Below are 24097 nucleotides of genomic sequence, written 5' to 3' on the forward strand. Positions count from 1 at the left end.
ACCTAATGTAGAAACAGTACTGAATGAATTCTAACTGTATGTAACAAAAAGAAAGACATATTTAAGATTCCATCTTTTCCATTGTGGTAAATGCCTACTAAACAATTGAGAGGGGCATTATTTCATTCTAGGAGAGGAAATAAAACTTAAGCTCACCTTCCTTTAGAAACTTCCAGATCCCAAGAAAAGTAGAGAAATTAGCTAGGTTTGTTTCTGCCTCTAAATGTAGTTATCTGAACTTTAAAATATTGTTCTATCATTGAAATTTAGAGACGGTTAAGCAATGAGGGGAAAAGTAGATACTATAAAAAGTAAGAAAAAAATATTTGGAGCTTTTAAAATAGTCCTTTCATGGAACTGAATGTGACAAATTTTAATAAATATCACTGACTTATCTCTGATACTGAAGAAAAGAATTCAGAATGTTTCAAGTGGACCAGGAAAGCTTTCCACAGTGTAAGAATACTCCTTGTCTTAATGGGTTTCTTTCCATATTTGAATTTATAAATTTCAGTCTGTAACATACTTCTCAAGCAAGCATTTTCTAAGTTCCCCTTCTTAATTTAGAGCCTTTTGTGTAACTCTCCTTGCGTTTTTAAATAATGATGACTTTAAAGTATACAACTTCTTCCACTTAGCATAGGACTATTTTGCTTTTATTGCTTTTTGGGGATGACAGGTTGTAGTATAGTCTCTCTGAGGAATCTACTATTTCACTTTCCCACCCATCTCTGATAATAATAAAAAAAAAAGGGAGGGTAGAAAATGCCTTCTGAATACTGCCTTATTTAATGATATCTTAAGCACCAGGTGTTGATTTATGAGCAAAGAGACATGCTATGAAAGGAACTAGGTGTGGATTGTACCACTGGGTAGCTAAGCATTGTCTAAAATGTGTAAGAACAGCACAGTTAAGCCACTGCATTCCATGGTTTTAAGCTTTGCTTGACAGTGACCTCCAAATCAGTTATACAACAGATACAATGTATCAGGTCAGCCTTTCCTAATTATCAAAAGAATATGGTTCTAATTCTAGGAGAATAATCTCCCTTTTAAGGGGTCAGGGTGGGGTGGGTGAGTTAAATGGAAATTCATACTTACACTTAAATATTGAGATTGGTGGCACCAAATTAACAAGTTTCCTAAAAAGCAGGGACGGTGAGAGTGTGACTCATCTCAAGAATAACTTTTTGCCTTAATTTGAGATTCATTATTTGATTTGATTGTCATTGTTTGATTTTGGAGCTAATACATTGACTTTGGGTTTGTTGGGGTCTTTGCATCCATCTCTACATGGGGCAGCCAGGGCGATGAATTTAGGTTACAGGGCATATGCATTCCACACAACAAATGGAATAAGTTTTAACTGGGTTGCAAGTTTTTTGGAATAAAGATAAATTCTTTGGACTCCATTACATGTCAACATACAGGAACAACCTCAGTCAATTGAACTGCCTCCATGCCTTTGCTTGTGTCTTGCCTATTTCTCAGGTATTTCTCACTAATAAAATCACAGAAAAAAAAATTAACTTCAGTACTTAAATAACTTTACAATTCATTCCACTTTTTTTACTGTTATGTAAATGCTACATTAGATGTAAAAGGTCTTTAATAGATGTAAAAGGTCTTTAAAAGATTAAAGTCCATTTACCAACTCAAGTTTTCCTTAAAAAAAAAATCCATGGTAGTATTGATAAATAGGGGTCAAGTAAATGCAAACTATGCTGAGGAGAGATTTTGGATTTTTTGTCTAGTGACATTTGAAAACTTTTCAAAACACCTGTATAACACCTGGCGCGACAAAACTTTGTTTGAAAAGGTGCTTTTTAAAAAATGGTATCTTTGGAAAATGCATAAGTGTGTGTGGGATGGGGAGAATACATATCTGAATATATTTATAAAGCAAGTTCTTAAATTTGCAAAGCTATTTACCACCGAGTACGCTGCCACTTATATAACCTCTCTCCTTTCAGCATGCTGGAAGGCAAAGAGAACGGACATGAGGTAGCAGGACGGAGTGAAGGAGTGAAGATGATGAAGGCAGGTCAGTGAAGAGTCGTGTTTAAATCCCCCTCTCTTTTCCTCTAATATGTTGGGAAACTTCTCAGCAGCTAACATCTATGAGGAAAATATTCTGCTGGGAAAAGCAAAGAATCAGCAATAGAAGAATGTAGGGGGAATACAGGAAGATGGCCAGGGAATAGTGTTGGGGAAAGGAAGCCAAGGGAGGAAGCTCTATAATTGGATTAAACTAGGCCTCTGCTATATGGATCTTCTTTCTATAAGGTTAGGATTAAGTTAGATTTGTATAGAGGACTGATGTGATATGGGGCCAGATCATTGAGTCCTTTTATCATTGACTAGGCTTTACTCCCTTTAAGATTTTGGTAAGGAAATCTCACACTACAAGGTAAAATTTGCTTCTCTACCTATGCATCTGAGAGTCCCAAGCCACTGAAGGTCAAATATACTTGATTTGTATTAAGGGTTTTATGTGGCATGTCAGGTTATTCACTTAACTGACCCTTTTCCAATCAGGCTTACTTAGACTCAGTCTTGAAAATTATCGGGAGGGCTCACTATCCTGGTAGCCAACCAGGAAGGGTCAAGGGGTTGGGAGGAGGTTCATTTAAGGCTAACCCAGACTCTCCAATTGCTTTTGGGTTGAGGATGACCTTGGTTTAGGTCAGGGTACCAGATCTCTACACGCTGTGAAAATTTGATTTATCTACTCTTCACAAAGCCAAGTAACCTTAATGGTTAAACTGAGTCATTTGAAGTAGAGCTTAAACCAGATAGTGAACTGAACACTGAAGATGCATTTATCAATATTCATCTTCAAAGTACTTCATAGCCAAGCCACAGTGACTAATGAAATAGGCCAGATTTGCCTGTGGAACATTATCCTGAATGTTTAGCAGAGAGAGACAGGAAGATGGCAGTGAAGTGCAGGAAATACTAAAGCATGGCCCATAATGGAAGATGTATGGGCTAAAGTAGTGTCGGAAAAGGAGCAGGTGGCAGAGCGTGTTGTAGTAATTATACCCTTCAAATAATAACGTACATACGAATTTCAGTAGGTGGAATTTGTTAATGTAAGAAAAACTAGAGGAAATTCATATAGTTTGTAATGGGCCCAAAGTATTAGAATAGAGTTAGGGATACACTGGAACAACAGTATACACAGACACACATGCTCACACGTACACATTATTTTTCAGCTTAGCTTCTTACATCTTCCTCTCCGGACTCCAGAGCAGCACACAGGTTACAGGGTTCTAGTAGATTCCAGCTATAGAATTCTATGCTACTCAGGAAATATATGGCTAGCAAAGACAGTATCCCTGTTTTCTCCTAAGTGGTTTATGCATTCATGAACAGTGAAACCTTTGGAAGCAAATGATGTTAGATACTGATGATCGTAACAAGGAATGATACAGGAGACTTTCACAGACTTGATCCTATACCTAATCCTAACTGACGATATTGTGGTTTTCATCACCTCCATACACACCCTCACGCATCCAAAGCAGTCCACTTCAGCTGCATCACAGAGTCTAACATGATAACATGTCTGGGAGATTTCACAGAAAGAAGTGGCTGGAGGCCATAAGAGTCTGGGCACCATAGTCTTTTGGGACTGTGTCTATATGAAGAAGGCCCTTCCATCGGCAGGCTTAGCTGGCAGCTCATTGACTTAGAGGGAGAAGGCAAGGTGTGACTTGTCAGAACTGGAGGAAGAGCTTGTTGGGAAGCCATTTTCCTTTCATTGATGTTTTACACAGCGTTCAAGTGGATATCCCCACAGGGAATTTCTGTCGGTGTTTCTGGAGTGATACCTTTAATAAGACGCTGTTAGGAAGAAAACATGATGTTATAAATATTCTCATAATTTAACAGTTTAAAATATTTTTCAGTATTAATATTAAAACAAAGGTTAAGTAGCATTTAAATGGCATTTAATAGTAAATTGGAATAGTCTTACTGAGTTTCCTTAAGAAAGGAATCCACAATTCTCAAATATGGGTAAAAATGGCATATTCAGGAACTATATAAGCATCTGTAAACTAATTAAGGAAGTCATCATAACACTAATGGGAGAAATGATGGACCTTCAATAGAACCTCTGCTGGCCTGTAACATGCCTTTGATGGCCTGGGAAAGGGCATCCTTTTCTCTTGTCAGAGGAGGCTTCATGTGGCCCACACGGCTTGGGAAGCAGAGTGAGCTCTGGATTCTGGCTCCCCCCACCTCAGCCATGCTCCTTGTGCCCGCATACGTGCTACAGGCACAGTGCACAGTGCCATCAGCCACTATAACAGCCAGGATGTTACTGATTTAATGAATTTACCTGTAAGGGAGCACTGGTTAGTTCATATAAGGGTGCAAATTATTACATAATTAAATTTTAAAAGATGTGCCCATTTAAATCATCATTCCTAAAGCAATCTCATGTTGACGTAGTACTTAGCACAGGGAAAAGGCTGAGAATTTTTACTTTAGAAACAGCTGAGGTACACAGAAGCTTTGGGACAGATCTGAAATATGCTTGGGCTTGGGTATGAAATATACAGCCTGCCTTGCAAAACTTAGCATCAGTGACACGAAGCAGCTCAAGGATGTGGGGAGCACTGCAGAAGCTTAGAAAAAAATCTTTGTTAAGTAAGTTGCTCAGTAAAATCTTTGATGCCAAAAGTCTGTACATACGGTGAGCAAGGCAACATTGGATCTGAAACCATATTTTGATTTATTGATTTTAGGTGAAGCTCTGCTACTTGTCCTTTTTATTTTGGAGTGAAAAAGTATGTAGTCCCCTTCAGTGTTTTGTATTTCCTGGTTCTGGGGGCTGATTCTTCTTTAGGGAGCAGGGCCTATGGAATTTTAAAAGTTCCCATTTTCATAGGTAATAAAGTTCACAAAATTGTACATGTTCTGTTCCTAACGACCTTAATATTCAAGAACTAAAATCTCACACTAGAAATCCATTTAAAAATGAGTTGCTGCAGTGCTCATCAACTACCTGGACATGTCAAGTCATAGAAGGCAAAATTTCACAAACCATCCTTTCCCATAGATGAATCTGTAACCCATAACTGATTAAGGAGAATTAGGCCTTTCTAATTGGGAACTGGACACATCACTCTAACTAGTCTTCAGTGGAGCTCTGCTGTGCAGAGAGAGAAGAGCGGTCAGATGTAGGGTAGAGGCAAGACCCACAGTGAACAACACTGTAAAGTAGGACATTTGGCTTTTGTGCCCTAGCCCCCACCTGCCCATTCTCCTGCCCTTCTGGCTGCTGATCTCCCAAAATGCCAGGTCCACCTTCGTCTTCCATATTTCAGCAGCATTCCAGTTGCCACATTACTATTGCTCTCAAAATTTGCCAGTCCCTGGCCTTCTGCAAGGCAATCATCTAAGCAATGGATCACTGTTGCCATTTCATGAATGCTTACTTATTAGGGACCATCTTCCCACTGTCTTTGTGCAGGTTACTAGCGGCTTCTGGGGGCAGTGACCTAATCCAGTTGATGACTCCAACCTTAAGACTTCCAGGTTACAGATGCACATGATAGCCTCCAAATTACAGGTGAGCAAGTGGTGGCTCACTCCACAAACTGTAGCCTTGTATATGGCTAGGGCCCAGAAGAGTTAAGAAATTGACTTTTTTTTTTCTTTTTAACCATACCAAAATTTTATATGAGTTCTCCCTCCCTCATAGATAGAATGTTAAAGACCATCAAGTCTGGTATTCACAAAATATTTTAGTCCCTTGGGGGTGCTGGGCAAAAACATGGCATGCTTTATTCTTCTCAGAAATTAAGCATGCACATAGGCATGTTAAGGCTTTTGAGAAATCCTGAAGTAAAGATACCTATTTACCTTGCCTTAATCCAGCATTCTCCAAAATTATTTGACCATGTGACCTTTTTCCCCCAGCAGTAACACTTATTGATATCCCATGGAACTACTACTACTCCTTAAAACACACTTTGGAAATGTTAATCCAATTCAATGAGCACATTTTAAAGATGAAGAAACTAAGGCCCAGAGCAGGTAAGTGACTTGCCATAGTCTTTTCCCTCCTAGGCCCCCTTGACCAGCTATATCATGATGCTTCCTGGTAACCCACTGTTTCCCATCTGGTGGCCTATGACAAACATGGCCCTGCAATCGGCCTTACCTCTACTACTAATGGATCTGAGCTCTGTTAATTATACACCTTTGGATGGCATTTCCTTGTGGCCAACGGGGAATTTGCAAGAAAGATGATTAAGACTTGAGGTACAGTCTGTGACCAAAGAATACTGAAATTTATTAACCTAACTAGAGTTCCCACCCCCGACCTTGGCCTCTGGGTTTGAGTCAGCTGGGCCAGTGGACTATCATGACTGCCATAAAGGACAACCTGAAGGAGCAAGTACAGTGACTCTTGTCTGACTGTGTATTTCAGGCAACACCAGAGTCCAAGCCCCTTTGGGAGGAATGAGGTTGTGATAGGACTGTTTTGGGTGTAGGAAATTAGTAACTCCTTGCAGAGTTACTAATTCTGTTCACCTAGAATTCAGTTTTTCTGTTTGGAAAAAGAAGCAATCTCAGTTCTTAGAAAAGAGATGATGTTTAATGGCCTCATGTTCTCTTGCTTCATGTTTCTTGTGAAATGTTTTAGGAAGATGAGTATGATGATCTGATATTTAAGTTTTGCTTCTAAGAGCCCATAGACTAGCCCACCTATGCTCTCAGGTCATTATAGAGCACAAGTCCCTCTAGCTATCCCCCAAATACCACTCTTCACCTTTGAGCTTGTCTCCTACAAAAGCACCCACCCACAGGCTTGTAAGTGGCCACTCCTTCAGGCTCTACTGCCACAGTAACCTTACTATGGCAAGAAACACAACCAAACAAGTAATGACCCAAGCATTTTCAATTCTGGTGACATTGCTGGGAATCCTGGCAGCCTGAACACTAACTCTGGCAGTACCGGATGAAAAGTGGCAACTCATCTCTCCCTAACCTCTAGAGCCAATTTCTACATTAGCAAACTATTAGTACCCTGAGGACACAAAAGAGAAGCTGCACCTAAACATGAAAGAGCATTGGACCAAAAACCAGAAGACTTGGATTCTGAGCCTCCCTGTACTGTGTATCCCTGGACAAGTAAGGAAACTATAAGCAGCATGATTCCCAGACTCAGTATCTTTGTCTGCTAATGATACCTGCCCATCTACCTCACAAAGTATTTTGATAACAAAATAAAATAGTCTACATGAAGATGCTTTAAAATATATACAATCTTATACAAATTGTAAGATTCTGTTATTGAAATTTTTGCAGGACATTATTCATTTACTGACATGAATCTTGCTAAAATGGCAACTTTTTTTTTCACTCCAGTGACTTGAACTAAAACTACGATATTGTTGCAACACCCTTATTTAGTGATTTTCATAACAGCCCTTGTAGGGCTTCCCTGGTGGCACAGTGGTTAAGAATCCGCCTGCCAGTGCAGGGGACATGGGTTCGAGCCCTGGCCCAGGAAGATCCCACATGCCGCAGAGCAACTAAGCCTGTGCGCCACAACTACTGAGCCTGCACTCTGGAGGCCGCGAGCCACAACTACTGAAGCCTGTGCTCCACAACAAGAGAGGCCACTGCAATGGGAGGCCCATGCGCCACAATGAAGAGTAGCCCCCACTCGCTGCAACTAGAGAGAGCCCCCATGCAGCAACAAAGACCCAACCAACGCAGCCAAATTAATTAATTTAAAAAAAAAAAACCCTTATCACCCTGCTGTTAGAAAATGACCACAGACATTTTCCATCATAATCTCCACTTAAATCCACTTAAACCAAGTGGATTTAATTTAAATCCACTTAAATCAAATTTGCATTATTGCTCCAGACACCACTGATCTGATGTCCATGCCCAATGCCATGCAGGAGGCAAAGCAGTTTTCTGATATGTTTAGAATGCTATACACCAAGCTGTGTGCTATGGTGCACCCAAATGGCCAGCTCACTCTTTCACCTTTGTACTTGAGGCAAGGTGACAGTGGCAGCTGTTAGAGGCCACACGATGGTATAGTTATATAAGAGAGCCTCCTGGTGAATTCTTGTGGTGGACTTACATCCTTTGAATAGAGCATAAGAAGAGAACCCTTTTCTCCCCAAACAGTTACCAATCTGAACACACACACACACACACACACACAGTAGCACATACCTCCTTAAGTGTCCCTGGAGTGATGATCAGCCGATAAGTTATATACATTGGGATGCAGATGAAAGATGAGGTTCCTATGCAGTAACCCAGGATGATGCTCCACTGAGGATAATTATACTGAAAAAGTCGTAGCTGTGGTGGGCTCATCAAAAAACTGCAAATGATGAACTAAAACAAATTCCAAGAAACATTAAAAAATCTTCACGATATCCACACAGAGACAGTCCGGATACCACAAACACTGAACACTAAAGCTAAGACACTTTCAGGAAATTGCCTAAGTGTGATATATCCTAGACTGAACTCTGACACAAAGAAGTCACTAATTTCTGTGCCTCAGCTGCCAACAATGAAGCCGTTAGGGACTTATCTTGATTTTCCTCCCTACCCCCCACCTCAGCCCCTACAGTGGGGATGCCAAGGCCTCAGAAGGTTATTTAGGGGGGTTGCAGCGCCCCTTTCAGGGCAAAGGAGAAGAGACTGGCATCCATCAGGAGTGGTTCAGGCCCCGATTTGTGAGACAGTGGAGGAATAAACTGGGAGACTTCTCCACAGCTCCTGCCAGTCCTAGGGTTTCATATTTCTTTCTGCTTTGTTTTCATTTCCTCCTGCGTTTCTCTGTGGTGATTGTTTTTGGTAAGATGGAAGGCACCTGGGTCCAGGAAACATAATAAGGTTCTCAAGACCTGGAGAAGACTCAGGCTCCTAGGTAAGAAGTTCTCCCTCTCCCCACTTTCCTTGCATTAACCCCAGGCTAAGAATAGGGATTTCAACAAGGATGGCTCTGCCGTGAGGCATCTTGACAATAAATGACTGCCTGCCACAGGCCCTTGTAATGAAAGGAATAATGGAAGGAAAAAGTAGCTCAATACATTTTTACGTGAAAATTCAGTGAAGATTCCGACCAAGAAAAATTCCATGGTGTGCTTCCAGCACTCGGTTTATGAGTTTTCTTATTTCAGTTTGGTTTCCAGAGACAGTGTAAATACCAGTCTTTGCCTAGTAACCGCTGTGCTGAAATCGTTATTGCTCTTGATTTAATTTTATCTTATTATTTCATAGTCATAAAGAAGACAGTAATGTAAATTATTTGTGGGCTTAAACATCTATTTATATCTTTTTTTTCTTTCTCTTCAGATAATAAGATGGGAAATTGTTAAACACACATTCATCTTCAGAACAGTGTTATCCTAAGTCCAGGAGGAAGCTTTCAAAACAAGAGCCCAGCCAATCGCAAACCTTTCTCTGGACAGACTCTCCTCAGCCCCAGACCTGGCTACTAAGAAAGGTAATTTTGAAATAGGGAAAGGTGGGGTCTGGTTAGGAGCCATCCCTGCTGTAACTCGTCTCATCTTGATGTCAGGTGTGTGAAACCTGATGCAGTTCAGGGAGGGCTCAAGCTCTCACTGTGGCCACTAAGTATTGCTCCAGACACCCCCTCATACATCCCCACCTACTCTTGCTCATATACGATATTTCTCTTTTTTATAACTTGGCTTCAGTGAAAAAGAATATTTTTAGTAAGCTACTCGTTGCTTACCTAAAGCAGCTTTAAAAAGCCCAAAGCAGAGGATCTGTTAAGTAAACCCAGAAGTGGAAGACAGGTTTGCCTCCTCTTAATTGGGCCCTGGAGCACTTGCCTTTAGAGTAAGTGAGTAGAGTGACATTACAGGAATTATGTCATGTCCCTGAACCCAGATCTGTACCTGGGTTTTGCTGGGCACGGAAACTCATTGGCTGTACACCAAGAGTTCACCCAGTTTGCCAGACAACCACAGAAATGAAAATACTAAAAGCCTGGGGCCAGGACTAGGGTAAGGCATATGAGATATTCACCTTGGGCACAACATTTAAGAGGATATCAGAATTTCAGTAATCAAGAAATAATAATATAATATTTTAGTGCAGTACTTTAAAAAGACAAGCTCTGACAGGGCCAGATTAGGGCAAGGTGAGTGAAGTGAGACATGCAAGTATATGGTTGGATCCTGTGTTTATTTAAAACGTTGGCATTTTGCTCATCAGGGACTTTTTTTTGCATTAATTTTGATTTTTAAAAACTACTGCATAAAAATAGTATTTATCGGGACTTCCCTGGTAGTCCAGTGGTTAAGACTCCATGCTTCCACTGCAGGGAGCAAGGGTTCAATCCCTGGTCGGGGAACTAAGATCCCACAAGCTGTGTGACGCAGCCAAAAAAAAAAAAGTATTTATCTTGACTACTGAGTTTTTTGGCACCCCCGGAAATTTTACGTCCAGGATGAGTGCCTTGCTTGCCTTTCCTGAGTCTCAGCCCTGAACATCATTCCCTCCCTGTGTGGAGAATATGAAAGTAGACAAACAAACAAACATGGCTTCTTCCCTCAGGGAACTAATCCAATATCTCTCCTTCCTTTGAAAAACAAATGAAAAGATTTAAGTAGATTATCAAGAAGCACTGGTAACAATATAATAACCCATTTATGTCAGGACTTCGGCTTCTAGTAATGGCAGACTAGTGATCCAGACCAACCCTCTCACTGAAAACAACTAAAATTTCTGGATTTAAAAATACATTGTTTTAAATTTACCAAAAAGCAACAGCGAGCTGACAAGGTAATAAGGAACTACCAGGCCAAGATCTAGAGGAACACTGGAGCCCACAGCACACACCAGAGCCCCCAGGCCCTGAGAGTATCTGCTGCTTGGGGCAAAGGTTGGCTTTGGTTCTGGAAACCTCCAGGGTCCAGGGGAATGGAAGTCAAGGAGGGATTCTGGGGTAGAGAGAGACACGTGCAGCATTATGGAGGCAAGAATGAGCACGCTGTCCATCTTATAGGTTAACGTCGAGATGTGCGGGTACAGAAAAGCACAAAAATTAAGAACTACCCCGAGAAAGTCAAAATAGAATGCAAAAAGGGTTGTTTTGAAAGAAGGGGAAGGCACAGACGCATACATGTCCTAAGATGAAATGGATGGTCCAGATATCCTAATAAGCTGGAGCTGGACTGAAGGAACAGTCTCTGGCTCTAAAAGATCAAAAAGCTCCCCCCACCCCAAATCAAGTTACAGATAAATGAAAGAACTGAGAGTAATCCCTGCTGATGTGCACGGAGTCACTTTACCCCAGGCTACCTCAGAGTGCACTTGGGATGTTAGCAGGGTGCTTATCCATCTTGGGGCAAACATCTCCTTCAGACGGGTACTAGGAGGGACGTAGGGGCACATGCAGCAAGGATGGAGTCAGCACTGAACACGTCCTGGCAAACAGGCAACCCTTGGAGCTGAGCTCTCTCATTCTACAATGAATGGATTCTACTTTTGACTCAGATCTACACCAGAGAAACCTGGCGGGAGGTGGGGGTGGTCTTTAAGAAAATGAATACAGAATTACTAGGACCCTTGTTAGGTCCTTCATGAGCAGCACAGTAAATACTTCCCCGGCCTTGAACAGTTCTTGTCATGTGACCTTGGACCCTAAGCCTCAATTTCTCTGAAACTGTGAAATGGGGGACTAGAACTCTACTTCATAGAATTGTTGTGAGAGTTGAAACAGCAATGGGTGTTAAGTTTAGCATAAAGTCTGGCCTGGCACTTTACTGCTCAATGAACGTTATGTGTCATTATCACGGAGCAGGGGAGGGATGAAATAATGTGACAGAAACCGGAAGAGTGGTTAACTATGGGGGGGCACAGTGACTGGGAGGGGACACAAGAGGGGCTTGTGAAGTACTGGTCATGTGTTTGTTTCTTGGTATGGTTTTAGCTACAAAATGGTGCTCAATTTATAGAATTTCACTGAGATGTACACTTATGATTTGCACACTTTTCTGTATATATATGGTACACTTCGATAAAGTTTATTTTTTTATGAGTGTTTGAGGGTGAATCTTTCTCCAGGGCAAGAAGGAGAAGGGAAATGACAACTCACCAGGAGAAACAGAGGGCTGATGGCTACCCAGCAGATCCTCCAAAACCATCCAGGGCTGAAGCCAAGCATTTCCTTCACATCACTGCAGAACTGATTGATGCCTAAAATCATCCAAAAGAGAACGAGATTGACTGACTGAGAGAGGAACTAGACTGTCCTCCTATCCCTTGACTCTCAGAGAGAGTAGCAGCTCTGGAGTTTCTCCAAAGGAGGGGCTCGGGGGCACCAATCTGGTCTGAAAGTGAGATGGGGCACTTGTCACAAAAATGCATGTTACAGTAAGCAAAGCTCTTTCTACACAGAGTGGGAGGATTGGTGGACATCTGGGGAGGGACCTAAAAGCCCCCTCTTGGTGCTCACACTCCCCTTCTAGGATTTCAGCATATATCTGATTTTATCGTTACTGTAGAAAAGGAAGTGGAATTTTGTCTAAAAATGGTGAACCCACTTGACAGACTGACTCTGACCATATGCTGGAAACTTTCAAGAGAAAATTTTAACCACACTATTGCTCATTCATATGTCAGATCAAGATCAAGGTTCTTCTCTACAAAGTAACTGGCATGGCAGTGAGGACTCGGGGGAGATGTCGACAAGGGGAGGGAAGGGCGCTCTGCAGTTGCTTCCCTGCAAGTGCCCAGCAGGTCTGTAACATCACACACCTTGCACTTGGTCCTCCGAAGTGCTGAGGAGGTGGGGAGGACTTCTTTCAAAAAAAATAAAAGGTCTCACATGCAACTCAAAATGTGGGCCCCCCCCTTCTTTATACTACGTGTAATGACACACATGCTAAAGCTGTTCTGCTATCATAGAAACTAGGAAAATATTTTCAGAATGAAATCATCATGTCTTGATTTTAAAGATGAAGAAAGGCATCTCTGAACTTGGTTTTCTTCATTTCCATTGCCTGTGCCCTCCTCATCCTCGCCCAGGGGCTCTTGGGATCCCTGCCCATGAACCTGTGTCAGCTCTCTCCGCTCCTGGTGGTTTCACCCTTATCAGATTCCATCCCACGATGCGGGGGGCATAAATTGGAGGCTTTACCAAGACAGATAATCCAAATAGGAACATTCTTGCCTCTTCCCTAGAAGATAAGCTCCTAAACTCTGTCTCAGGGCTCTGGAGGGAGTGCTCGTTTGTGAAATTTAAAGTGGGGCCACTCTATGTAACAGCAGAATATTGTACACTCTGCAAATGCATTCACTGTGCACTAGTTCTTTGTTGTCTGTCCAATTCTTAGAGCCTGTTGGGATCTTAAGCAACCACTGTGGATGAGCTATAGGGAACCACTTCAGCCCTGTCTCCACTGGGTAAACATATAAACTCAGAAGAAAAAAACATCCTCCCAGGAGTGCAGGCAATCTGTTGCACAGAGTGTGGAGGAAGTGATGACCTGTTTTTGAAGAAGGGATGCAGGAGGTGACGTCTTGTACACCGGCCTGCTTTTCCCTGACGACATCAGCCCTTCTGTATTCTGGTGGCTATGTGGGCTGGTGTAGGAAGGATCGTGGCTAGTGGAAGGGAGCATCTTACCATAGAACCAATACACAGCAATTGCTTCTATCAGGGCAACAGTGAGCACTGCGGGTCCCGTGGCAAACTCCTCCAGCAGCTTCACCACATAGGCCCCTCCCTGGAAATGAGACCACAAACCCAGTTAAAGGCCCTCTGAGGCACTGCCTCCTCTTTACGACAGGAGCAAAAAGAACTTCTTAGGATAATTCTGGAAAATTCTCACCTTGGGTCTAACATAAGTGTCCCAGAGCCTACTTCTTGGACTGGCCTTGGCAGATGGGCAAGATTTCACCCCATCAGACACGCCTCTTCCCGCCCTACAGGTCACTCTCGTCTTGCTTCCACTCCCCACTAAGCTTTAAGAGACAAACTCAAAAGCACCTCTGGATCTGTTTTCAACTTTCTTCAATTTACTGAATACCTACTGTGTATTCTACCCCAGAAAATCTACACTACCAGACACACCAGGCCCAGTGGCCATGGTTTTGCCTCTGTCCTAACTCACAAATCCCTTGGGTCCTACTCAGGGCCCCACAACCCTGCTGAAGCTCCAGAGTCATTGGGGTCATGGCTTGAAGATGTTTATCTACAAAATCTGCCTTGAGTCAGAAGGATACACGCCTACAATGCCTATGGGTACTATCTGATGCCTGATTTACAGTTTGACAGTATTTGCCTCAGCTACCCCAAAAAAAAAAAAAAAAATCACTGGAGAAGGTCTAACTTCTTTACCATTACAAATTCTCTGGAGGAGATGAAGTGACATTACAAACGAGATGCCAGCCTCCAGATATTCAGCGTATCAGGACATCAGGGCACTATTCCTATGAAAGCAGCCCTAAGGACTGGAAATAGACTGAAAAGGCACATCTTAGTTTTCCTCCAGATAGTCTGTCAAGCCTTAAATCTAGTTGGATTTGCTGTAAAATGCTGAGCCTCCAGATACCACGCCCAGATTCTTCAGACAGATGCCACTAGAAGCAACTTTTCTTCTCCTTGATGACTAACTTTTTAACAGCAGTGACAACTTCTCTCCCTTTGGCCCCAAAGCCAGGGCACCATGTGGGCTGGAAAGGAACAGCCTCTTGTAACATTGTGTTGCCCTAGGGGAGGCTGACTCTAAGTTTAGGGTTGTGGTACTCACAAAAGTCAGGGTGATCAGGGATCCAAGGAAGCAGGTAATGACCACGCTGAGCACAAACCACTCCCGGCGCTTGGACCAGATATGTGGAAACTCATCCAGCACGGCTGTGATCACCCCCTCCAAGCCTGCAAACTGAGAGGGGCACACAAATGGTCACTGTGTAGACTTTGGGACAAATCTGCTACCTCTAGGACAGTGAACAGAAGGGAGGGGTTAGACTGCCAAGTGACCTGTCAAGCTGATCATGACCAGTTCCCCCTACTCACCGGCCCTCACTGGAAACATATCTCCATTTTACCCCGTCATTTAGAACCCATTCCTAAGGGCATCAAGGAAAGAAAGTATAGCACATGGAGAGGACTTCTTTACATGAGGTCTCTCGGGGAGACTTTGGTTGCACCAGAAATGCCAACTGAAAGCTGAGATTCATTCCACACTAATGATATGAATGCTGGGCTGCAGGGCACTGAGACATAAGTGTGACCTTGCCCTGGCCTTCAGGTGCTGCCAGTCTGGTCAAGGGACAGTGCACAGTCAGTGCACAACAGTTCACATATGCTGAGCTCTTGGCCTGTGCCTGGCACTTTACCCTCATTATCCCATTAATGCCTCTAATGTACTAGAGGGCAGTAAGCACCCAAGTGAACAGGGGCTGAGGGAGCACCAAGAGGGAGCAGCCAACATGGCCTGGGGTGGCCAGGATGGGAAGGAATGGATACAGCTTCCTTCCCCTCCTCCTCCCCCCCTTCTCCCTCCTCCCGAGAGCCGGATTTCCCTCCCCATTCACTTACTGTGCTGTCCAAGCCCAGTGTGATTAACATCAGGAAGAAGATGATGGCAAAGAACGTGGATGCCGGCATGTTGGCTATGGCTTCCGCATATGTGATGAAGAGCAGGCTGGGGCCTGAGACAGAGCGGGAAAGAGGAGGAGGTGGTCGCTGAGACCTGCCCTACGAAGATGTCTCAGGAGAAGCTTGGCCACACCAACAATTACAAATCCCGTCACAAAACCCGACATGTGAATCAGGGTTGGACATGTACCAACTGCTTCCTCACACCCCACACTATCCTATCTGGACATCCTGGGAGGCAGGAAGGGAACAGTATCCACCTTGAAGAGTATACGCCCTCAACCAACACGGAGAAACGAAACAAACCTGAGACCTCAAGACCAGCAAAGCTGAGCACGAATTAGAGTGTCCGCTATATAATAATTCAGTGCTTTGTTTTTTCACCATGAGGATTGATATATCTCTGAAGTCTCACAGCGTTTAGCTCTCTCTTTAGCTCCGAAACAGTAGGAAATGTTATATTGATTTCAGAAGAATCATAGCGGCCTCAGAATAAAGACCTCCAGCTATTTTGAAGTCCTTTTTGATAGTATGAGGGACATGTCTTCAACCTCTCATGGACTAGATAGGCCGCCCTTAGTTTGGGGCATGGAGTTCATCAGAGCACCGTGTCAGGCTAAAGACAGATGTATGTTTGCAAGAAAGCCCTGGGACTCCATCCACAAGATCCCATAACCTCTTCTTCAATGTCTGTCACTCTTTTTCCATGAAACCTTATAGTACAGTAGAGTGCTACATCATCTACATTTAATTTTTCTGCAAAGGATTAGTAATCATTTGCTTACTAGACTTGGACCCATCACAGGACCCAAACACACTTTTTTTATTCTGTTTTGTTTTTTTAATAGGAATTGCTATCTATCTATTTATTTATTTAGGCTGTGTTGGGTCTTCATTGCTGCACGCGGGCTTTCTCTAGTTGTGACCAGCGGGGGCTACTCTTCATTGCGGTGCACAGGCTTCTCATTGCGGTGGCTTCTCTTGCTGCGGAGCACGGGCTCTAGGCCAGTGGGCTTCAGTACTTGTGGCTCGCAGGCTCTAGAGCACAGGCTCAGTAGCTGCGGCACACGGGCTTAGTTGCTCCACGGCATGTGGAATCTTCCTGGACTAGGGCTTGAACCTGTGTCCTCTGCGTTGGCAGGCGGATCCTTAACCACTGAGCCACTAGGGAAGCCCCACACTGTTTTTTAGTTTGTTTGTTTTATTTGGCTGCCACTGGGTTTTAGTTGAGGCACAAGGGATCTTCGTTGTGGCATGGGGGATCTTTTAGTTGCAGCATGCATACGGGATCTAGTTCCCTGACCAGGGATTGAACCTGGGTCCCGGTCCCCTGCATTGGGAGCACGGAGTCTTAACCACTGGACCACCAGGGAAGTCCCCCAAACCCACTAGTTTTAAAAGCCATCATCCAAGTCATATTTCCAAGCCCACAGTGTATTCAAGGCCCCAGTACTGGGTGCCAAGGGAGCTGCCCCATTACCACCATGGAAAGGGTTGAAATTTCCAAGGCAGTAAGTTTCTCTAAAACCTTTGAGAATTTTAAGAGGAACATTTATAATAATGCAAAAGTTAGATACTTGTAAAGATCCAAAGAGCAGCAAAGCAATTCAGTGGAGCCAGGAACCCAAACAAACCCGAGGTCCTACCTGCATCTTTGGCCACCTCAGACACATCTTCGTTCCTCATCTCAGCCATATACCCCAGCACTGTGAAGATGACAAATCCTGAAACGAAGCTCGTCATGCAATTCACCACACTGGTCACCAAGGCGTCTCTGGAGCAGAAAACCCAAGGGGCCTGAGACATTTCCAAGTCAGGAATCTAAGGAGCCTCTGTCTCCAGCTGTGACAGGGGTGAGTGGGCTGAGTTCACAGGAACTTCAAGCCTGTCCGGGTGTCTCCTCCCCTCCTGCCGGGGCCCAGCCTCTCAGATGGGTTGCATTACCTTGAAGCACAAGCTGCTGTTACCACCACGCCTGGCATGGGGAGAACGGCAGTCAGGGGTGGTTTTAAGAGATGATTCTGTTGTAAACCAGCACAGCACAGACCTGGATTTCAAACAAGGCTTGCTCTGAAGCAGGGCCTGAGTTGCAGCAGGGGCCCGGAGGAGGCCTTGGCCTTACATTTGTGAAGACCTCAGATTTAGACTTTTGACATTATGTGTAAATGAGGTTATAAGAGTGACACAAAGATATCCTGACACTTTTAAAAGAGGACTTCATCCTATGACTTTAGGCTGGTGTCCCAATGCAAGGCCACATTGCTTAGGGTGCCTGTAAATTCCTTTTTTAAAAACTAATTAATTCTATAATTATCTTAACGAATAACACGATCAGACTGCTGGACATTGCCATCTGTGATAGAATATTAAAACAAAGTTAACTCTAAAGATGGAGTGATATTTAAATCATAATTGGCGTCATGCTCCCTGTTTTGTCACATTTCCGAAATGAGATTTTGACATAAAAATTACGGCATTCTATGTTGGTCAAAATAGCTCAATAATTATTCTTTTTGTGTACATATACATAAATAAATTATCATAATTTTGTTGTTAAATACATTAACAGGTCAAATCTAAACATTGAATGTATGTTGTGATTTTTGTAAACCTGCTTTGGAATTTCTTCATTTTTCCTGACATATAGAGAATCTCACAAAACAGAAGTGGCCTGGAGCCTCTCTCAACCCCTGAGTGGCCTGGGTGAGGCTATGGTCTGGGTGAGTGGCCAGGCACCTGTGGCACCCCTGAGGGTCAGAGTGTCAACGTGGCCTAAGCCTGGCCAGGTTTGAGGCCATCGGTTTGATTGCTTTCCTCCAGACCAGCTGACTTACACTCACTCCACTTTCAAGCTTTGCTTGGGGGGCCCCAGATACTCACTGGTAACAGTTGTTGTTGAATTTGTTGTAGCTTGCAAAAGCCAGCAGGACCCCAAAGCCAGGACCGAGAGAGAAGAAGATCTGGGCAGCCGCATCCACCCACACCTGCAACATAGCAGAGGTAAGGGCCAGGGCCGAGACCCAGGCCATCGCTGAGCACCAGCGGGGCCGGCGCCCTCACGCCTCCATGTGGCTACATGCAGAGGCAAAAAACAGGCTTCTCAGGGCTCCTTCCAGGGCTGGCCACATACCAAGTGCAAACAAATGTGAGTTCTCTTCCTATCACTTAGACATAAACCAACGCAGTGGCCTCAACTGTACTTTTCATGCTTGTATTTCTGGTTTAAAGCATCACTGCAGACTTGCCACTGAACCCAAATTTCAGTTGTTCCTACTGTCCTATTCGGAGGACTAGCTTCAGTTGGTAAAAAGATAGGTGCACACTGCTTTCCTCATTATCTTACCCCTGTCTCCAGGAGTTTCTGCCAGTTGGGTTTCAAATAGAAGAGAACTCCCCTCCAGGCTCCGGGGAGGGTGGCCCCCCTCACCAGCAGGATCGAAAGGATGATGTAAGGGAAGGTGGCTGTTACCCAAACCACCTGTAAGGAAGGAAACATAGGTTATCACCACATGAATGCTGGTGTCTTATTCTTGAAAACCTCTAAGAAAGAAGATCTACCTCTTTTTTTTCTGTAATTTTAGGAGGCAGGGTGGCAGAAAGATCACAGCCTTTAAAATCATACAGGGATCTGATTCCCTGCTTGCTGGTACTAATTACCTCTAAACCCATTCCCCATCTGTAAGATGGGGGAAATACCTAGCAGGAAGCAGAAGTAGCCAGTGTATACAAAACACTGTACATGGTCCATGATGGGTTTTCAGTAAATTATTGCCACTATTATTAGTTAGGACACTACCAGCGTGTTAAAGGAATTTTAAAAAAATCATATAATGGTTCTTGGGATTGACCCATTTCTAGAATTTTCTAACCGATTTGGTGACGAGAGACTGAAAATCATGGAATGTGTTTGGTGTAAAGGAAAACAGTCCCCCTGTCTCTGGCTATCCAGGCCACTGAATTCTGAGTTAGATCCTCCAGGGCCCCTTGGTAGGCCTGGATCAGCAGCCAGAGTCCTCCTCACCTTGCCAGATGTTTTGACACCTTTCCAGATGCTAAAGTAGATAATAGTGAAGATCAGCATGATGCAGAGGGCAAGCTGCCAGCTGATGCCCCCCAGGTCCTGGAGCCCCTTTGACCGGTGGATCTGCAGGACGTGGCGCCTGAGTGAATGAGAAAGAAGGACCAGTGATGTGGTCTGAACAGTTACCTGAGCATACTGCGTGTGATACCTCTGGGAGGACCAAGTGGTCAGCAAGCCTCGGGAAGAGCTGGGAGGGGCTCTGCCCATCCTGAAGGAGAGAACAGGGCAGTCAAGCCGACCAACCCTGGGAAGAGCGCTCGGCCCAAAAGCAGACTTCCAGGTCTCCTTCCTAAGCTGGGACCCAACGAATGACTAACATGACTGGCTTCTGGGTGCATGTGGATTTGTATGTGTGGGCAGTGGGTCCCTTCCCCACCCCAAAACAGCTCCCTTTGGGCTGCTATTGCCTGAAATTCCAGCATTAAAGAAAACTACCTACTCCAGGCATCTTCTTCCAAAGGGTAGATCCCACGTATTAAGTGAATACATGAAACCAGAAACTCTGTGTAGTTTCACACTATTGAAGTAGTGGGAGGCTTTGCTTCCATGACAGCTGGCTGCAAGGAGGGCCCAGGAAGAAGGGCAGTTTTGATGCAGGGGAATAGTTTTGGAATGTGAAGGTAGGGACCGGCCTGGGCACAACAGAAGAGAGGGGGACGGCACAGAGACCCGACTGTGGACCATTCAAGGTAGTCTCCCAACTCCCTCAGTCACATTTACTCCCCCTCCCCGATAGCTTCATCTCTCAGAAATCCATCAGCCAAGAGGTGAAGAGCCCCTGGCTCCCACCTCCCTCCTAAGAAGCCAAAGCCCAGGGGTGTGGCCTGCCCCTAACAGGCCACCCCCTCACTTACATGCACTTACGTATAAAATTCTTCTGCAGGGGATGTTGAGTGGAGTGTCCAGGTGATGTTGTCCTCGGAGAAGTAGTTGGTGCAGTTGCCAGTGTTCCAGGGGTTCTTACAGCTGGTCCAGGGCAGCTGGGCCGCAAAAGAGGAGATGAGGTAGTAGAGCGCCCAGGCCATGATGGTGTTGTAGTAGGAGGCGATGTAAAAGGCAATGACGCAGATGGCGTAACCGATCCCTGGGAGAGAGAGGGCGAGGGAGGCCAAGTTTCAAGGGCAGCCCAGCAGTTAAGCAGGGCGTCGGAGGCACTGCAGCCCGAGTGAGGGGTAAAGGTGGGGCTGCCATTCATCCGTCCTCCAGAGACTCCAGGAGACAGTGGAAAAGTGGCAATATGGTAGATTCCTTATTTGTATTTGCAAGGTTACACGTTTTAGAAAATGTGTACATGTGCTATTAATGCTTTTTCTATTTATTTTACTTTTAATTGCCATTTATTCTATTTTGCTTTTAACAATCTCATACTGCTTGAGCAGTCAAAACCTTAATTACTCAAGTTATCTCCCAGGGATACTTAAGGCCTAACTGATTCCAGAAGAAGGTCCCCAGCTTGACCCATTGATAGAAATCATCACTTCCTGGGAGGACCCACTCACCCACCCAAGCCTTTCCGTTACCTTTGAAAATCGGGCAGATTTTCCTCCATATCGAAATGCATCCATTTCGGTGGTACTGGCCCAGCGCGAGCTCCATGTAGAAGAGCGGGATCCCCCCGAAAACGGCCATGATAGTGTACGGGAGGAGGAACGCCCCTGAGGCAGATGAAAGACAGTTTCACTCCCTGCCCACATCTGACCCAGGACAGCCCAACTGATCTGGACACACAGAGCCATCTGATGCTCCAGAGTCATGAAGCCACCCTGTCCTGAGTGACCTCACATGGTGCTCCCCTGGTCTTAATCGTTTGCCAGAAGTAGTAGTAGACAGAGCTCCACAGTGAAGTGAGGTTTGGGAGGAGGCGGAGAGTATGTGGAAAGGAAACTGGGTCTGGGAGTCAACAGAAGAGGCCCTAGGACCAGTTCCACTTCTAACTGCCTGGAGGACCCTTCTCTCTGGGCCTCTTTTTCTTCCACTAGAAACATGGGGTTGAGGAGAACTGAGGTTCCCAAACCCAGCCACTCATCATAATCACTGGTAAGCTTAAAAACACACAACCCACCGTGACCTCCTGAAGCAGAAGCTTCAGGTGTGAATAAAAAAGATTTTTTTTAAGCTCTCCAGGTGATTCTGATGCAATCAGTACATGGACCAGCATTTGGGACCCTTGGAACAGGTCTCCTGTGACAACCTGTACAACAGCTGCAATTGTCTGTTGACTACTGCAAGTCACTGAATTAGTATCTTTGTTCATCTGTATCCCTGGCTCCAGACACTTGACTACTGATGTTTGGTTATATTTCCATAATTCCATGGAGCCAGAATGCTCCCTCCTGAGCCAGATTTGTAGGTGTGGCTGAAATTTGCAGGTAGTTTGCTACAGAATGAGAAAGTGCAGAACTGCTGCACCATTGGAGATGCTGGTGTCTCCTGGCTCTTGTGGCTGAGGCAGAATTTGGGTACACCATGCTGGGGATTGCTCACCTGCTGCCTGAGTTTCAGCCCAAAGGGTGAGCCGGCTGTGATTTTTCCTTGATAACGTTCCCTCCCATAAAGTGTTCTGAACCTAGAAATCTGAAATCTGTGCAACTCAGAAAGGTTTCGTCTAACTTACAATCACACTGGGTAAATCTGGCTTGAGAATAATAACCATGCTGTGTTCTCATAATGACTTTTGTCCAAAGGGTTTGCTTGACTGGCTTTACAGTAGGGGAAACATCACCGGTGACCCAACCCCTTATATAATGCTCAGGCTACAGGTGGGTCCTCCCAAGCTGGAGATAAGATGATTCCAACTTCTGCCCCTCCCAGGCCAGGAGCGCTGGGCTTCCCGGCACTCCCTCCACCCCCCCACCCTCTCGGAATAGCCTTTGCAGCTGAATGGACCCAGGTGCTTAAAAGATGCAGCAAATCCAGGCAACTCTGTGTCAGGTCACGGAGGAAATGAGGGGGACACAAACGCATTATCCCTCAAACCTCATTTTAGTTGCCCTCCTAAATCTGTTGCCAGAGCTCCTGTCAAAATAAATGACTGGGACTCCCCTGATGGCGCAGTGGTTAAGGCTCCACGTTCCCAATGCAGGGGGTGTGGGTTCGATCCCTGGTCAGGGAACTAGATCCCACATGCATGCCGCAACTAAGGAGCCCATGAGCTGCAACTAAGGAGCCCACAGGCCGCAACTAAGATCTGGCGCACCCAAATAAATTTTATAAATAAATAAATAAACAAACTGATTTGACTCTCACTTCTGGTCCTTTTCCTGTTCTGATAGCAAGTCCATTGTCAGGACAGAGGCCCCGTTCCCAGCTGCTCTGCTCTCTGGGGCTCCCATATCTGTGCCTACAATCAGCTACTATGTTTGATAATCTGCAAATAAACTGCTCTGTAGGTGTTAGATATAGTAGGAGGAACAAGAGATCGTCTCTGGCCTTAAGAATCTAATGCTCTTGTAGGAGCTATAAGGCATATCCATACACGGTTTGGTGCTGGCGTTAACGTGGCTGGGTTCAGCTACAGATCATGCCCAGATTGTAACTTAAGGCTGTGGACTGGAGCTGACGCCCTCTCTGCCCTCACACAGGTCCAAAGGCCCAGCAGGGTCTGGGAACGTGGAGCCACTTCCCAATTTTTCCTTTCACAGATCTAAGCTCTCTGGACTCTTCTGAGCAGAACCAGCCAGCAGGAGCGACAGAGCTCAGCACAGTGCTGATGCTCATTCTCCCACGTCTCACTTGGAGGAGAGCAGGGCTTGTATAATGCAGGGATGAGAAGGGGGCTCTTCCACAGATGAAGCATTAATGATGCTGAAAATCTGGTGAGGTCAGGTTCAGGAGAGCTTTCATTCAACTTCATGACCCAGAGAGCCACAGACATGCTGACTTAAAGTTTTGGCTTACTGGAGATTTGTCTTTTAGACTAGCTTGAAAGTCTAAGCAACCATGTTCCCAGATGCATTATCAGTTAAACAAGACAGAAAAGACATGATTTATCCTCTGGCCTCCCAAGAGGATCTACAGACCACCCCTGGGTCACAGCCTCTGCTTGCGGCCCATGATACTGACCCCCCTCCATTCTGGTAACAGATGTAGGGAAAGCGCCAGACGTTGCCCAGGTCCACAGCATAGCCAATGACGGAGAGGAGGAAATCCATCTTCTTGCCCCAGGTCTCCCGTTCCCCTGGATGAACCTCAGCCACTAGGGCGGTGGTGGCAGCCGGGATGGAATGCTGAGTGTCTTCTCCTGCACTGGGGCTTGGAACTGCAGAGTACCCATTCGAGATTTGGCCAGACTCCACCTTATCCCCAGGGGCAGGGACACCCTTCTGTAGAACACTGTTTCCTTGACAATCTTCTCCATCCTTATATGCTGATAGCTC

At 44.8% G+C, this 24097-nt stretch overlaps 1 protein-coding gene across 1 annotated transcript in view; it reads right to left on the bottom strand.

Annotated features, from left to right (window-relative positions):
- Positions 1-3071: 3071 nt before the first annotated feature.
- SLC6A4 (solute carrier family 6 member 4) overlaps positions 3072-24097 on the bottom strand; it is a gene marked incomplete at its 5' end in the record, with an annotated part of 21927 nt that continues 901 nt past the window's right edge. Inside the window, 13 exons of the mRNA XM_081219836.1 lie at positions 3072-3852; positions 8221-8388; positions 12131-12231; positions 13664-13763; positions 14790-14921; positions 15581-15693; positions 17287-17414; positions 18521-18624; positions 18984-19118; positions 19662-19929; positions 20586-20805; positions 21242-21374; positions 23783-24094. Coding sequence (XP_081075962.1) covers positions 3778-3852; positions 8221-8388; positions 12131-12231; positions 13664-13763; positions 14790-14921; positions 15581-15693; positions 17287-17414; positions 18521-18624; positions 18984-19118; positions 19662-19929; positions 20586-20805; positions 21242-21374; positions 23783-24094 — 1989 coding nt within the window. The 3' untranslated portion in view covers positions 3072-3777. The remainder of the gene's footprint in view (positions 3853-8220; positions 8389-12130; positions 12232-13663; positions 13764-14789; positions 14922-15580; positions 15694-17286; positions 17415-18520; positions 18625-18983; positions 19119-19661; positions 19930-20585; positions 20806-21241; positions 21375-23782; positions 24095-24097) is intronic.

Source organism: Mesoplodon bidens, assembly GCF_964165515.1.
Source record: "Mesoplodon bidens genome assembly, chromosome: 19".
In the NCBI taxonomy this organism is placed as follows: Eukaryota; Metazoa; Chordata; class Mammalia; order Artiodactyla; family Ziphiidae; genus Mesoplodon; species Mesoplodon bidens.